The sequence below is a fragment of the Sceloporus occidentalis genome, unplaced genomic scaffold (genome assembly GCF_023333645.1).
Source record: "Sceloporus occidentalis isolate IW3139 unplaced genomic scaffold, rSceOcc1.0.p SCAF_61, whole genome shotgun sequence".
Lineage (NCBI taxonomy): Eukaryota > Metazoa > Chordata > Lepidosauria > Squamata > Phrynosomatidae > Sceloporus > Sceloporus occidentalis.
This window is the reverse complement of record NW_028317041.1, coordinates 5027317-5045000: the sequence shown is the minus strand read 5'-3', so window position 1 is coordinate 5045000 and position 17684 is coordinate 5027317. Positions and strand designations below refer to the sequence as shown.

The window sequence follows — 17684 nt, the reverse complement described above, 5'->3', positions numbered from 1 at the left end:
GCACAATGGAAGCATTTGCAATGGCTCTTTTTTACAAGTAAATTACTCCTCTTCTGATCATAATTAAATGTATTACATTTCTAACACATATATATATATATACATATATACACACACACACACACACACACACACACACATATACATACATACATACACACACACACACACATTTTGTCAGTCAATCTACGCACAATGCTTGTGGTTTCACTATTCATTATGAAGGGCTAGAACTGGCACGTTTCTCCACCAAGAAGAGCTATCCCTGTATAATGCATTATACAATGCGTAAGGAGACTTAAGAAACCTTGATGATTTAACTATACATTACACAGGTCAAGCCAAGCTCTTTCTGCAGCAGAATGTCACCGGGGTTAGATGTATAGCGATGTCGAAGAGTTGAAACTAGAGCTCTCATTTAATATGAAAATATTAAGGCTGCTAAGCCCCTCCACCGCCCAGAAAGGCTGGCACAGTATGGATCACTGAACAGTAAAAAGTATTGCAGACATAATTGCTCCTCTAAATTAATTATTATTGAACATTTTAATCATGTTAAACTGCATTCATTTGAAAAAATAAGAATAAGGTAAGAAAGACAAGAAGCAATTTTTATACCTATAAGATGTGAATAACTTACCTTTAAAAGTCTCATTTAAAGTATGATGTGTGTTTTTATTTAAAAAAACATAAATACATACTATCCATAGGTGAACTATAACAATACTAGGTTACAGTATTGGCATGTCATTTAATATATTTGGGCAAAGAGAGAGATCAATAACAGCTTACCTGTACAGAATAACTTAAGGTGGGGTAATTATATTAATAATTCTATTACCAAATGTCATGGCTTGCTCCTTTCACCACACCGGTGCATAGGGATGATTTGTGCATGTCAAGGAACACGTTTATAATTTATTACGTCTTATTGCTCTCTAGTGATGTCATCCTCCTCTTACTAATGGGGTTTATATGAACTTTGTTCAGTATTTCAGTAAACAGTGTTGGAGTTTGAATCAAAGAAAGTAAAATCCCACCTATCTCCACGGTTTCAGTCTCGACCTCTTGTTCCTCCGCCACATCTTGCATCATAAAGGTTTCATCATCATACACCAGGATCTGGGCTGCATACCCCTGCTCCAGCCGGGCGCTAGGGACGGGCTCCACAATTACGGCAGGATACTCAACCTGAACTTCTTCCTGAAACAGGGAAAACAAAAAAATCATCTTTTAAAAACAGCAAAATAAAAACCATATTTCGTTACAGACACGTTTGCAGCCGATCACATCACAAAGACCCGTCCCCAATACGCAAGGCACGTCTTTAACAGAAACAAAGCTCATCTAGACTTTTTCCTACATCCATGAAACACAATAATTGGCTCTAAGAATATAAGGTGAAGGAAAAAAAAAAAAGTGCACATCTTTGAAGGGACACTCAAGCCATCATATGAACTTGAACCCTGCTGAATCCCCCCAAATGCATTTGCCCAATTTACCCTCCTGAAAGCTGTGCGCAGTGGTCTGTTTAGACCCCAGTGTGTAGGTGGAAAGTCTATTTATTTCCATGGCAGCACTTTCCTGCCACTGATTAGTTGCTTAAGCTGTCAATCAGTGACAGGACACACTCCCACTGATTTCATTGGAAGCAGCCAATTAATGGCAAGAATTTTCAAATCAAGAGAAACAGGAAAGATTTTGCACCATGGCTGAAATTTCTATGTCAGGTGTCCCCCCACTATTTTGGAAAAAATGCATTTTAAAAGTACTCACTGAGTACTGAGTTACCCATAAATATGCATCCTTCTACAGTAGGGTCGTGAGTGACACCAAACTATGATGTTAACGGATTTTGTTTTTACTCTTAAGAAAACCATTTAGGAAACCTTATTTATAATATAGTTCAGGTACCAGCAGCAGCCACAACTTTCTTTCCGATCCTCACTGCCAGCAGTGATACCCCAACAGTGCATTATGGACACACACTGGTGCAGTCAGTAACCGGCTCTGCCCACCAGGGCACACAGTGCAGTTACCCGACTTTAACTGAACCTCGCAAGGCAAAAACCTTACCTTTAATGTCACTAAGGCTTGTGTAGTTTTCTTTTCTTAAGTGTGAAAATAATAAAAAAAAATTAAAAAAAATCCATATTTTCTGTAAAAGGAAGAAGGCCCATGGGTCCTTCCTATATATATGGTTTTACCGTATGGGCATAGTGTCAAGAATCCAATAATATAAACATAATTTCACTCCCAATCCTCACCTGATCCAGGTTTTCTACTCCGTTGCTGGTAAAGTCCCCCACTGACCCACCGCCATCCACCGCTGCAGAGGTCATGTTGCATCCCTTGAAGTTGGACACAAACCACAATTCAAATGTCTTACAAGATCAGGAAACGCCTCTCGTATCTAGAAAGAAAGATACAATACGTAAGAGAGATGGCATCGCTCTCTCTCGACTTCTGGCATTATAGAAATGGTGGCCGTGACAACGCATCCATGCCAGGAGATGATGGAATCCTGTACAGCTAAACTACTAAATAAGTCATTAGAAATGTCTAATCTAAAACCCATTGCTCTCTGAAGTAAAAGAAACACAAACAAAACACTGCTTATCACTATTTAGTGATCAAGCAACTAAAAATAGTTATTTTAAAGAATTATATAACTCATCACAGCATTGTTTTATGCCTATATCGGTTTCACCGTCATAAAGAGGCAGAGATCACAGCCAAGCGCAATGTTTACCGATACTGTCCTTGGCATATGATTGGTTCCTGTGAACAAATCACATGCACCGGGTCCTATTGGTTGCTGCAGGTCTGTCTGGTGTCAGGGTAGCCAGCCCCCGATGGCACCACCAATTATCTGCAATGGGTGACAGTAGCGTAATAGTACATCCTCTGTCTTTTAAGGCATTAAAGTACTTACAAAGTACTTTAATATGCATTCCTTGTTTAGGAGACTGCCTGTAAGTAAACGTCCTGATTCAATAAAAGCCGAGCGATGATGCTAAAATTAAATAGAAGTAACATTTTCAAACACCAAAAAAAAAAGACAAATTTCCAGGGAATAAAGTGTAATAAAATGTAATACGCAGCCTGTCTGTTGTGTAAACAAGAACAAAGTCCAGGCAGAAAGTTTATTATTAACGTTACAAAATTTGTCAGTCATAAACAAGTATTAACCGTAAGTGCAAAATGTTAACTTATAAACAAACTACCGTGGCTTGATATTTTTATTACGAAAATATTTTTGGAATTTTTTTTCACGTTTTCCCAAGTCCAGGATTTGTAAATGTAATATGGAGAGGGTTTGATCCAGGGTCCCGGTTTCATGGCTAACCCTAAAAACTCAAGACAATGTCCTTTCAGTTGTGAATACTCAGATTTCAGTGCATACAGCGATGCCGGTGTCCTTAAACGATGCCACATCTTCTCCAATAAATACTGTATATACCATAGACGTACTCGAGGAAGCTATGAGCGAAACTCAGCGACATCATTAGGAGTGGAATATTCAGAACATCCGCCAGAAGAGATACCGTAGCCGCGATAGCCAGGATCTTACTACACGCTGGACTTGTATTCATTTGATTAATCTGTCCCTGGAGAATCTGTATTTCATCCTTTTGGGTATAATGTATCCTTTTATTTTGTATTTCACATCTATTGGGGTGTTGGGCACAGTCACTGGTGTTATTTTTTGGTTTATATTTAGAAGTTTAAGTGAAACAACAGTGGGGTTTTGTTTCTTTAAGGTGAACCCAAAGCACTTTATATTGATATTTACCGTATATGCCCAAATATAGGCCACACTTAAAGTGTGGGTGCGGCCTATAATCGGTGTTAAGCACAGGGATGCAAAATCAGTATCCCCTACGCCCAGGACATGCAGTTTCGGGCGCAGGTTTTTTTTTTTTCTTTTTCATTTAGCCCTGCTGTGGGCAAACAGCAGGGTTAGGATCCAGACCCCCCGCAGCGCTGCAGGTGACCTGGATCCTCCTCTCCGGCAGCCTGTGGACGTCTGCATGATGCGCGTAGACAACCTCCAGCACTTCAGCCGGGGCTTCTATGGTGGAGCACCAGCATGACATAACCTTCCGGTGCTCCAAAATAGAAGCCCTGGTGGAAGTACCGTCAGCGGAGGTAGTCTACATGCATCGCGCAGACGACCACTGGCTGCCGGAGAGTAGGATCCCCTGATGCTTGATGCACAGGCCGGACCCGCTAGACACAAGGGAGTCTGGGGGTGCGTTGGTAAGTCAGGGGGGGGCAGAGTGGCATTTCTAGGGGGCATAAAACACTGCATATCAGGGGATCAGAGGGGAATATCTATAAGTAAGGTGCATTATGAATTAAGGGGGACCTTAAAATGACTAATGGTTTTCTGTTTGTATATAATCTATGCTGACTAACTGCATAATAGATACCAAAAATGTTACAATACATGTAATGCCTGTTCATTAGGTAAAATACTGTTTTACCATTCCACTAATGTATTTTTTCTTTAAAACAGCACCACACTTTTAGGGTTCGGCCTATAATCGGGCCAATATGGTATATTAGTGTTATCTATTGGATTTACTTTGCGCATCACTTGGTTTATTACATATATACACATATACACACACACACACACTATATGGAAAAAGTAACAACGGGAACTTTTTATTGACATTAATATGTAGTTTGCCCTCTTTTTGCAGCTATAATAGCTTCCACTCTTCTGGGAAGGCTTTCTACAAGATTTTGGAGAGTTTCTGTGGGATTTTTTGCCCATTCACCCAGTAGAGCATTTGTGAGGCCAGGCACTGATGTTTTATGAGAAGGCCTGGCTTGCAATCTCCATTCCAGTTTATCTCAAATATGCTCGATGGGGTTGAGGTCAGGGCTCTGTGTGGCCGGTCAAGTTCTTCCACACCAAACTCATCCAATCATGTTTTCATTAACCTTGCTTTGTGCACTTGGGCACAATCATGCTGGAATAAAGGGGCCTTCACCAAACTGTTCCCACAAAGATGGAAGCATAACATTGTTCAAAAGCGTTGTCTCCTTCAGCACAAAAATACATTTTGGTTTGCAGACAATCCCAAGTATTTTCCTAGGATCATCTGGACCATTTCCATACAGCCATTTTCCTATAAATTTATGTCAAAAGTTGCCTTAATGTTAATTTTCTGCATTTTTGTCACAAACACTTCTGCATTATTTACAATTTGTTATAGTGGTTGAGAGTTATTGGAGAGAAATACACCAAAACCTGTTCAGCTGAATCTGATTACAGACATATGCACAGGTTTTTTTTTTTTTAATTAGTATTTGGTCAAATCAGGACATGCCATACATATATTTGCTTAGAATGTTTGTGCAGGTAGTGTGCCGATTCAAAAATCAATTAGCACGAATCCTAGCATAGTATACATTTCTGAAAGGAAACCAAGCATTTTTTTAAACTTTTAAAATGTATTGTGTGTTTATATTACAGCAGTCCTGACCAATTTTTATGTCCCCACCCCCCTCAAAAAAAAACAACTTTCAAAATTCCAATTTTGTAGACATTCTGCACCGCTTCTAGGAAGTCCTCTTGGAGACAACATGGAGGAAGCTGCTAGGAAAATGCCTGAAAAAAATTCCAAGGAAATTTTCTGACTGCAAATTTTGTGGACACAGGAGTGTAAGAAAATAAACTTTGAAAATCTAAAAAATATTGGCAGCATTTTGCATGGTACATTACTGATTTTTGGTATGCAAGGTAGGACTGCAGGCACTAGCTGGCCAACCCCCCCCACCCCCGGAAGTCACTCACTGCCACTGTCTTTTGGTGTGTATTGTCAACAGAACATACACATCCTTTCTACCAACAAAAAGGTAAAAAGTGTGTGTAATTGTGTATGTATGTTACGGTGTTTTTGTAAATGTTACAGATTGTGTGTATGTCAAGAAGTGTGTATGTATAAGTATGTTAATATGTGTGTTAGTATGTTACTGTATGTCTGTGAATATTACCAAGTGTCGGTTAGTATGTATAAGTATGTTAATGTGTGTTAATATTGTTGAAAAGGGGAAAAAATGGCTCCTACAATTTTGTCTGGCTCTTAAACCAACCAAATTTGTCGATTTGCCCTACACTATCCCCAAATTCCCTTTAACCACCAATCTAAACCATAGCATACATTATAAGATGAGTTCAAATTAAAAAGAAACAGCTGGATCACACAGAAATGGTTTTGGAGGGCAATCAAGGAGTTAAAATGAAATTGAATGCGATGGAACAATGTATCACTATTTCTAAAGAAAACAGTAGTGCAAGGTAGAGCCCTGCGCATGACTGCTTTTTTAATCCCGCTCCCGCAATGTGGGTGTTCCGCTCCCGCCACATTTGTGGCCAATCCCGCCCGCTCCCGCCACATTTGTGGCCAATTAAGCCCACCTCCTTACCTGAACTGCAGATTTCCCGCGCAGTCCCGCAAGGCTGCCCTCGAGTTGCTCCCTCACAGCATCTCTTCTCTTGCTCCACCCAGGAACAAGGCGGAGTCACGGGAAGTGACTCAGAGCAAGAGAGGAGACACTGTAAGGGAGCAGCGAGAAGACAGCCTTGCGGGACTGCGCAGGATTACCGGGACCCGGAGGTACAGTGCCTGACCGCCCGCTCCCGCCCGGAACCCCAGCAAGACCAGCCGCAACTTTCTTGGCGGGTCCCGCCTCCCAATAAAGTCCTCTAGTGCAAGGTTTAGACGATAGCTGCTAAAAAAAAATATATATTTTTTAAACTCACCCTTTATAAGTAGTTGCTGGGTGGTAACGTAACGGAAAAAACACAAATACAAAAATAGTGCAGTATGTCTGTATATAGAAGTAGGGCTGCAACTAACGATTATTTTAATAATCGATTAGTTGGCCGATTATTTTTTCGATTAATCGGGGGAAAAAAAATGAAAAAAATTTTCAATTTAAAATAATGTAATAAAAAACGTAGAATTTACACTTTCATCTCTTTATCACAATGGCCTCTCTCTCTCTCTATTCACCTTCTTATTTTACTGACATAATAATAAAAGCTACAAGAACCCAAATGGCTCCTCCCCCTCCCACACACCACTCTGGCTCCTCCCCCTCCCATACACCACTTTGGCTCCTCCCCCCTCCCATACACCACTCTGCCTCCTCCCCCTCCCATATACCACTTTGGCTCCTCCCCCCTCCCATACACCACTCTGCCTCCTCCCCCTCCCATATACCACTTTGCCCCCTCCCATACTCCACTCTGCCCCCTCCCCCCTCCCATACTCCACTCTGCCTCCTCCCCCCTGCCATACTCCACTCTGCCTCCTCCCCCCTGCCATACTCCACTCTGCCTCCTGTCAGCCGCGGAGGTTCACAAGACACCAGGGAGCCGGGTAGAGAGGCAGAGTGCCGTATGGGAGGGGGAGGAGCCAGAGTGGTGTATGGGAGGGTGGCTCCCATACACCCCTCTGACTCCTCCCCCTCCCATACACCGCTCTGCCTCTCTACCCGGCTCCGTTACCGACAGGAACTTTCACTGCAGCTTCATAGAAGCCTCAGCGTAAGTGAAGGTGAGTAACGGAGGCTGTCTGTGCGATGCAGACCCCCACCGGCTGACAGAGAGGATGATCCTCTGTCAGCCGGTGGGGGTCTGCACTCATCGCACAGACAGCCTCCGTTACTGCCCTTCACTTACGCTGAGGCTTCTATGAAGTCAGTAACGGAGCCGGGTAGAGAGGCAGAGTGATGTATGGAAGGGGGGAGGAGTCAGAGGGGTGTATGGGAGGGGGAGAGAGACGGAAGTGAAAGACCGGCCGACAGTGAGGGGAATCCAGGTCCCCTGCAGCGATGCGGGGGATCAGGATTCTAGTGTTATAATCCGATCTCTGTTTGAAGTCGGATTTTAATTTTTCTAATCGATAAAAATCGATTGACAACGATTTTCATTATCGATTAGTTGTTTCAGCCCTATATAGAAGTAGATAATATATCCTACAGAGTGCGTACTCACAATTTAAACGGAGCCTTTAATAAAAAGCGCTCCTGAAAATCATACGACTGTGCCCTTAAGGCGGCACTTCACCTAAACGTCTCTCTGCAGTTTTTTCCTCCCTTGCTCTGAGCCATAAAATTACCTGGCTCTGAGTGTTGTGGCTTGTGCCTAATATAGGGTAGGCAGACCCTTCTTTAAAATCAACCCAACAAAATATACAAAGAAAAAAAATAGTGTGCACTTGAAACTGGATCCTCCTGTCTCCCCCCCCCTCCAACATACCGGTACTTAGTCCGGGCTAAGTCTGGACTAAGCACCGGGGACTCAGAAGCACTGGTAAATTTCCCTCCCCCTCCCTCCTCCAAACTTACCAGTGCTTCTGAGTCCCCGGTGCTTAGTCCAGACTTAGCATAAGGCATTTCTGGAGGCAGACCCCCTTAATGCCACTCTGCCTCCAGAAATGCCTTTTAACCCTCTATATGCCACTCTGCCTCCTGAAATGCCTTATACCTCCCAATATGCCACTCTGCCCCATAATATGCCTTTTAACCCCCTAAATGCCAGAATGGCATATAGGGGTATAAGGCAATTCAGGAGGCAGAGTGGCACATAGGGGGTCAAAAGGCATATCATGGGGCACAGTGGCACATAGGGGGTATAAGGCATTTCTGGGGCAGAGTGGCAAGCCAGGGGGCAGATGTGCATAGCTAGGGGGGCAGTCAATCATAGCTTTTATTAAAAAAAAATAAAAAAATTGTTCACATAGTCTACATGAATTAAAATTTACTGGTAAAACTTTTTTCCTATAGGGTCGTCTTATATTCAGGCTTTTTCTTTTTTTCATAAATATTCAGATTTTTGGGGGGCGTCTTATAATCAGGGTTGTCTTATAATCAAGCAAATTCGGTATATATATATATTATCTACTTCTATATACAGACATACTGCACTATTATTTTTGTATTTCTGTTTTTTCCATTACATGTTACCACCCAGCAACTACTTATAAAGGGTGAGTTTAAAAGAAATTTGTTTTAGCGCTCCACGCTTTTCTGGTGCGAAAGCGCCAGAATATATATATTTGCACTGTAACACTATCTCTCTCTCTGCTTCAGAGCCAAATGAAGGTAGAGAGGCAGAGTATAACCCCTTAACGACCTTTGCCGGTTCAGGACTGCCACGGAAAAACGGTCACTTAACGACCTTTGACGGTCTTGAACCGTCAAAAAATTAAATAAGCTTAGAAACAATCACTTTCTTTGCTTAAACGGCGTTACTGTAATGCCTCGATGTCGAGGCATTCAGTAACGCCGAGATCGGCATCAGGGGCCATGTCTGGCCCCTCCCCGGGGCGTCAACATCCGCCATACATTGTTTTAAAAGCAATCACCTCCTAAACTTCAATGGTGTCGCTGGAATGCCTCGATCAGGAGGCATTCAGCGACACCAAACACTTACCCTAGGACGGGCTGTGACCACTCCAGAGAGCGGTCACAGCCGCCACTGCCGGTGATCTTCACCATCCGCAAGATGGCGGCCACCCTGTAAAAAAAAAAAAAAGTTGAAAAACTTCGCTAGATGGTCTCCAGACAGCCGCTTTCTGCTGCCCGATCTCCTGTAACAGCTTCCGGCATGAAAGCCGGTAAGCTGTTACATATGAAAGTGCCCGATCGCGCAGTTGCAAACGCGCAGTTGCAAACTGCTGACATATGCCCTCCGATGAGGCACAGAGACGCTGCGATCTCTATGCAGGTCTGTGAGGACCTGCATAGAGATCACAGTGTGATCGGTGCAGGGGGATCGCGGGGAGGGGAGTGAGAAACCATGTCTCTCACTCCCCCTCCCGTCCTGAAAGAGAAAAGCAAAAAAAAAAAAAAAAGTTAGTCCATTTAAAAAAAAAAATTAAAATAATATAAATAATACTAAAAAAAATTATAATGTGAGCTGTGATGTCATTGTCACATCACTGGCATGTTCAGGAGGTCCCTAGGAGGACCTCTAACCATTACTGTGTAAAAAAAATATAAAAAATACAAAAAAATTTAAAAAAAAAGTAAAATAAAAAAAAAAATATTAAAAAAAAGATAATAAAAAACATTCTTAAAAAAAACTTACTTCCCATTGCCCTAGCATAACATCTAGCCAGTATAACCCTCCTGCCCCCATTCACAACCCCCAAACCCGTTAAGCCATAGGCATAAAAATTATACAAAATTGTACACCTAATAGTATGCTCCCTGGTGCTGGGAAAGTCTGGAAAATCTATATAAATTAAGTATTTCTGAAATCAGGACACCTGAATTGATAAACTTGGAGGGGATTTTCCATCACTTTACCTAATTTTGTGAGGATTCAGAGGGAAAATGTAAACAAAATTAGTTTATTTTTCTAATCTTCGCTAGTTTTTACTAAATTTCTCATTCCAAATTTTCAGCTAATCATCCAACTATGGTATCAAACGAAAGCTCTATCTCTCCTTGAAAAAACAATATATAGTTTACATGGGTACACTATTCACAGGAAAAGAGAATAATCGCTAAACCGACATACCCAAAAATGGCAAAATTGCTCTGGGCTTTGAGGTACCAAAACCACTGGGATTGAAGGGGTTAAGGGGATAAAGGCAAAGCCAATGTTTACTAACACTGACTTTGTCACATGGATGTGACCACCAATCACAGCGATCACATGACTCTATAAGCTCATGACTCGGTCATCAGAGACTGCCTCAGTTGTGAAGCAGTTCCCCTCACCGTGAACCGGCAGGTAGCCGCTGCATTTTCTATTGGACGCACTTTTAAGTCACCTAATATGCGAAGATGAAGGACGCTTCTTTTTACGAGAGGCTTCATGCAAGCTCTACAATGCTCTGTATTCTCCACTACCAAGGGCCATTGATCTCTGTAGGGTTTTATCAGGGATGATTTGGGTCAACCTATAGTTTATGGAAACTGAGGTCACCAACTTCTTACAGAGCAGTCTCGGCCAAGACCTTGCATTTATCTTTCATGATTTCCTGCCAACTGCCTTTCCCATAGTTCTTATTCTCCTCTCCCCGTTTCCTTAACCTTCTGGTCTATAAATGAAAGCACAGACACCTTAAAAGTTCTCTCTTCATACCATTTTCGTTGTCTCAGGACAATTGTGCTGCAGTTACTTTATTTCTATCCTGTCCCCAATAAACAATATTACCCACCCTTTATCTTACATTTACCAAAAATGGCAAGTTCTTTAATATCTGTTAAGATAATACTTTAGTTATTTCAATATATAATTTTATTTGCATTATTCTCCATAGCTCTGTTTATTAAAATCTACCAAAAGTCTTGCTTCCACTCTTTCTTGCTAGAAGAAGGCATAGCTCATCAGCGAAGCAAGTGTCTCTCTTTCTCAAACTTTTGTGGAAGACTGGCCTTTTTCCAGGACTTTGCCTTGCAGATGTGCATAATTAGCTTGTTGTTAAAAGCCCCTATACCAGGGTCTGCTCACAAAATTCTCTTACAATTTGCTATTCATAGTGATGACATCAGAATTTGTTCTTAAAGGAGATCTACACCCACTTGTTTTCGTTACTATTATGTCACAATATGCATTAATCTTACTGCCAAATTGTATATTGTTAATTTTAATGTTATAGTTAATTCTTACAATATTTTGATCAATTTCAGTTTTATCAGTCTACATCTCTCAGGGTCAGGTACCGGCCACCGTATGGGCACCTAGAAACTTTAAGCTCTCAAAATTATGGACCTTTTCTTCTCTCCTTATTGCAGGTCCATGTCTGTGGTGATGCTCAGATACACAAACATTTCCAATGTCCACGTGCTGTGTATGTAAACAGCCCCAAGAAGCAGAAAATAAAGGCAAAACTAACCTATAAAACCCTTGTTCTGCTTATGTAACCTGGTCATGTTCAAATCGACATGTATCATTTCTAAGTAACCATTAACAATTTGTTCACCGTGACCATGTACTAAGATCCACTCTTCATAGGTAACGCTATGCGAGTATTGATTGGATATTCTTAGTACCCTTGAGTTAGAGTATAGTGACAATTTGTTAAGCCTTTTATGGTCCTTTTTAACCAGGTACTAGTCACAAATTTTCACTTAAACATAGGTTAGTTTCATACTAGTGCACTTTCCACAGAACTTTACCCCACAATGCAAAACAAAAAAACAAACAAAAAAAAACACATATTGGTCAGATTATAGGCACATTAATGTTATGATCAATAAATGAGTTGTATTCCTGAACGTGTCCCAAATGTAGAGCAAAGTGATACTTCCAAATGCTTTAAATTTAACATTGTTTGCTATTTCTGTGAGGAAAAAAAAAAAAAAAAAAAAAAAAAAGAGTATGAAATTGCAGGAAGCCAACAAGAAATTCAGTGACTTCACCGAAGCGGAAGTCTCTCCTTCACTGCATATCAGCCAATATCTCTAAAGAATACGGAATACAGAACCTGTAACCATCTACTAGCTGATAGCACTTTAATCACCCAAAGCCTTCAATACCATTCCTTTACTGGCATCTTGGCACATTACATACTGACAACGCATTGCATCAGCTCTCAGATCAGATCTCAATAGAATTGCCTAATATAAGTCATATTATGCCCCTGATATAGGAGAATAGTCAGGGTTGTCATAAAACCTTTGTTCTGCTTGTATTTTGTTCCTGTAACCTGGCAATGTTACTGGTAACCTGGTAATGGCACATTATTACATCAACTCCGATGTGAAATCAAGAAGTATGTTGTCAACACACGTTGTGGGCAACTCAACAAGGCCAGCACAGGCCAAAATGCTCATCTGGGGTCAGATCTCATAAAATTGCCTAGTATATGCCATGCTATGCCCCCAATATATGATAATACTTACGGGCTTGCCATAGTACTGTTAAAGCCAAAACATAGAGGTTTATTCACTAAACAAAAGCATACCTCCCAAGTGTCCCTCTTAGGGACCAAAATTCCTCTGTCCGTATTTTCTCCCCTGATGCCCCCCCCTTTTCTAGGAGCTAGTAATAGGTTTACAAATTGCGATGGCAATGTTAGAATGTTGTCATAGAAGCTGAAAAAACCTTCTGTGTTATTTTCATTGATTAAACCTTCAAAGAAGAAATAATCAAGTTACAGATTTACACGGTGTAATATACTAGAAAGTTCGATAAAAAGGTATTTAAGTGGAAACGCACCTTTAATTCACGCATTAGCGTCACAGTGAAGAGCTATGTATATAGTCTCCTTTTACCAAAAACGACATTTTTGAAATTCTCATACACATGGATGGACAGATACAATTGAAAATCCAGAGTATAGCCATCTTAAATACTTTTAATATCCAAAGGTGTAGGAAAAAATTAGAGGCAAAGCTACCCAATGCCTCATCTTCGCCCAGCTTTATCTGTACATGCAGGATATGAAATAGTTACACAGTTTTGATTAGCACGTGTACAAAGCAGCTTCTTTATTATTAACAGAATTAGTAATATAAAAACACATGACTTATGGAAAGGGAGAACCCTTGTTTATATCATTTACTGACACGACAGAGTCAATAATGGAATGGGAATAATAGTGCACAGGTTTATAATAATTATCAATGCATAATTATTCCATTGTAGAAAGCCAACTGGTCAACGAAGCTTCTGTACCGATGTCGTAAGTGAAAGCTCCACTGGACAGTGCACTCTTTATAACGATGGGTACTTTATTAAAAGGAACAGTCTAGTGTCCTGGTCAGCCTCCTCAACAAAAATTGCATGTTAAAATATATAGAAACACAATATAGGGACAAAATACACATTTGTAGAAAAATACCGCCATTTTTGCACTGCAGGTGTGTCTTACTGTTGAGGTGTATAACTAATTACTCTCATCATTATTCACGTTGAGGGTGATAGGAGTTGTAGTATTTTTTCCTAGGTATTTGGGTGGGATGGAGCACAATGTTTGATCTCCTGCACGGTATCAGGGATCCGACAATCTTTCCTGCATGTCAGCTCCTTTTGTTTTTGTTTTTTTAGATGGCATAGTAGGAAGCAGGCAACGTTATCTGCCTCCTCCATGCACCATTCACTTTTGGTTCATACTTGGCACCAACATTTGTCTAGATAATCAGTACAAGATAGTTGATACACTAAAGACCATACCCCCCCCCCCCCCAAAAAATAAAAAATAAAAAAAAAAAGGGCCAACTTCAGTGAGCTTCTGTTTCAAGAGCCACTTTGTTGGTCCTGCTAAATAAATGAAATAAGGGACAGTTCTACGGTCACCTTACTGACAAGTTCTGTATTATGCAGGGCAAGCTCAGACCTCTTGTAAGAAAAGGCCAGGGAGGGCCCTTCACAATGCATAATAAATTCAATGATTTCAAATCCCAACTCTCCCATCAATGCTTCCTTTATTTTATTTTTCTTCCACAAAAGAATAAAAATGACCTTCTGTCACGCCGTGAGAGAAGCAATCTAGCTGCTGCTCCATTCTGCATAGGATCTTGAAGGTTGTAGACAGGTACTGTAGTATCAAAGAAGCGCATGCACACAGAGCATGGACAGAACGTTATGGCTTCCTGCTTGGGACAACAAAAGGACTGCAATGCAATCTTTGCTAGGGGATCATAGGAAATGAATTAATATTTGCATAAAGTACTCTGGCTATGCCTTTGGTGGGGTGCAGCTATAATGTAAAGGCAGACAATTCAACAGGACCAAGAAGGGAAAAGTGCCAGACAATAAGGAAGAGAAATGTACGCCTACAGGAAAGAACGCTGAGCATTAACCGTTAGTGAGCAAATGGAGCAGCCAACAAAGTTGTACCCCTCACTGCATTTATAAATTCTATTCATTAAAAAAAGTAATAGTTGCATAATTTTGTGATGTAAAGCTGGCGAAAGTCTGTACAATAAAACCTGGAAATTCAGATTAAAGGTTTTATTGAAGCATTCACCTTGATTAAAAATACAATAATTATCCAACAAAAGTAGGCAAGTGTAAAAACTGGGAATTTGGGGTTTATTCACTAAAGGGAGAGATGGAAGGAAGGTTTGAGGTTGAGCTGAGTTTCAGCTTCTTTATTTCACTACTCGTTACGAATGGCCAAGATTGGAAGGTTTCTTTAGCAAGAAGAGCTGAGCTGGCCCTGTACAAAGAATAACTCCGTGGGCTTTAAAGAATAACTCCGCGGACTTTTTGGACATGTTCTTTCATTATGAACAGTGAAGACTAGAAGTTGGAACCACAACTCAACTACAAATCCCCTCTTTAGTAAACAGACTCCTTTGTGTCACTTTTTTTTTTGGACACAAAAGACACACCATTTACTCAAACATTTCATCACACATCATCAGAGTTTATATACGATTACGTTCCTAAAATCTCAGGGTACGGTAGAAAAGCTTAAACTCACAGAAACACCATCATTTCTTACACATCTCTACAGTGTTTCCTTCATGACACTTTAAACGGACATACCAGCCATCATTTGCACCTTAATGCATATGACAGCCCTTGCAATATTTTGCCCTTGCAAATGCATGGGGGGGGAATTCAAAATGTCTCCTATATATCTGCGCACCTCCCTGACCTCATTTGTTTGCCACTGCGTACAAGCAAACTAACATACTAACACACAGACGTAACATAGGGGTTTTCCCCCTATGTAAGTCTAACTGCACCATCACCCATTCACTAAGGATCCTAATAGGTAACAAAAAAATGAAGAAATTGCTTTCTTTATATAACTATCTTAAGTTTATTAGCTTATCAACTAAACTTAACTACTAAAAAATTCACACACTTAGTTGTGTATTTTAACCCCTTCACAACCAAGGCCATACATGCCATCTTTAAGGCGTTAAGATGGTTATCATTTCAATAGCGTGAAATGCTCATGTCTTTTCATGCGACTCCCTCTGGTCTTCTCTTTCTCAGTTTTCTGACACACAAACAGGCGATTATTATTATAATCAAAAGGCCGCAAACACTCGCAGTAATTATAGCAGCAAGTATAAGGTGGTCCTCTTTGCTAGCATAAACTGGGGCGGGGGGCGCCACGATGTGTGTTATGGGTGGGAGTGTTGGACGAGTCCTGTGCTGTTCTCCTCCCTGCCTCGGTACAACTTTTACGTCATACAGTATGGTGCTGACGGGAATGCTGCTCTTTAATTGTGCTGTGCATGAATAGTTCCCAGCATCACTGTAGTCCATGTTCTTTTTCATCAGCAAGGGGTCTTCTGTGACTTTCAGGATTTTGCTTCTGGTCTGTCCAACCCTCTTAAAAACATACTCAAGCGTTTCCTCCACTTTTGCATGCCAAGGTAAATGGCAGTCAAACATCAGGTCTTCATCTTGAACAACTTCTGTATGTCGCACTCCACAATGTAACACCTCATTCAAGCATGATGTGTACCCTTCGCAAGGCGTGCAAGATTTACCTTTTTGTATGTCTTGGCATTTGGTATCTTCTTGAGAACATATACATAACGGGCACTTGGTAACCTTTTCTCTGCACTGGCCATGACCTCCTATGCACGATAGTTTTTCTGGGTCACAGCTTTCACAGTCTATTAGGGTTTGCTCCATAAGCCCACATGTGTTACTGCCGATGGTGTTAGGGCAGAACCTTTCTGACAAAAACTGTGCTAAAATGTCACCGAATTTTGTCTTTAGTTTTTCAAATCTGACATCCAGTATACGGACAAGCAGGTGGCCTAGAACGCCCGAGTTCTCAATCGAATCCACGGTCTTTTTGAATTCTCCAGCCATTTGTAAAATAGCAAGTTTATCTATTTTACGGTTAGAAAAAGGTTCCAGTGCAGCCTCGAACAGCCTTGTCAAGTGAGCATTGGTCTTTGCATATTCTTGCAAATCCTCATATTGGTCAGCCAAAAAACCTCTGAGATTTCTTAGCCTTTTGTCTGATTCCTTGTCACATCTCAGACAGCACAAAGCTTTAGGGTCAAAGACCACAAGGAAATAGAATAGAATATGGTAAAACATCCTCAAAGAAGAGATCCGTCTGGTTTGGATAGAGTCAAATGTTCTACTGGCACTGATCAAGATGAGCAGAGCAGCTTTATGCTGTGTGGATGATGCAATCAGTGTGGCATCACAATGCAGTCATTGTGACATCACGATGCAGTCATTGTGACATCACGATGCATTCCTTGTTTGTCTTGAGCAGAGTTTATGTTTAGCGGTTTCTGCGTTGGTGATACAGTAACTTACTGCACATACATTGTGTTTTAAAAAAAAAAACAGATTTGAATTACAATTCTACGGGTCCCCTTACCCATCCATACCACAGAGAGGAAATAGGAGTAACAAACAGAACCACAAGCCTTACCTACTGAGCTTCCTGCTGCTTCCTCCCTTTCACCATACTGACTGACACAGTATACAAGCCCCCTTAACCTGACCCTTTAAGTTGAGACAAAGTTGCAGAGCCCTCAGCTGCTTAATTCTATCCACGCCTTGCAGCCCTTGAAATGAGAATAAATGCCATTGCCTGGGATTGTCTTAACTAGTAAACATTAATTCCCATGTAAACTATTTTTTCTTATTTAATAAAAACTATGATTGAGAAGAAATGCATTTCTTCTTTTTATTTCCTTTTATTTGTCAACCTGTGTTTAGACCCTGAACATTAAGGGACATCAGAATGAGGTGAGCCATGGGG

General features: G+C 40.9%; 1 protein-coding gene and 1 pseudogene across 1 annotated transcript; both read right to left on the bottom strand.

Moving 5' to 3' along the window:
* Window positions 1–2342, bottom strand: part of LOC149287441 (ETS-related transcription factor Elf-2-like) — a 27758-nt pseudogene extending 25416 nt beyond the window's left edge.
* Window positions 2343–12317: 9975 nt separating this feature from the next.
* Window positions 12318–17005, bottom strand: LOC149287440 (izumo sperm-egg fusion protein 1-like). Its single transcript, XM_089492921.1, has 2 exons — window positions 16133–17005; window positions 12318–12323 (listed from the first exon to the last, which is right to left on the bottom strand). The coding sequence occupies exons 1-2, from the start codon at window positions 17003–17005 to the stop codon at window positions 12318–12320; spliced, it is 879 nt and encodes a 292-aa protein (XP_089349047.1).
* Between the last annotated feature and the right edge of the window lie 679 nt (window positions 17006–17684).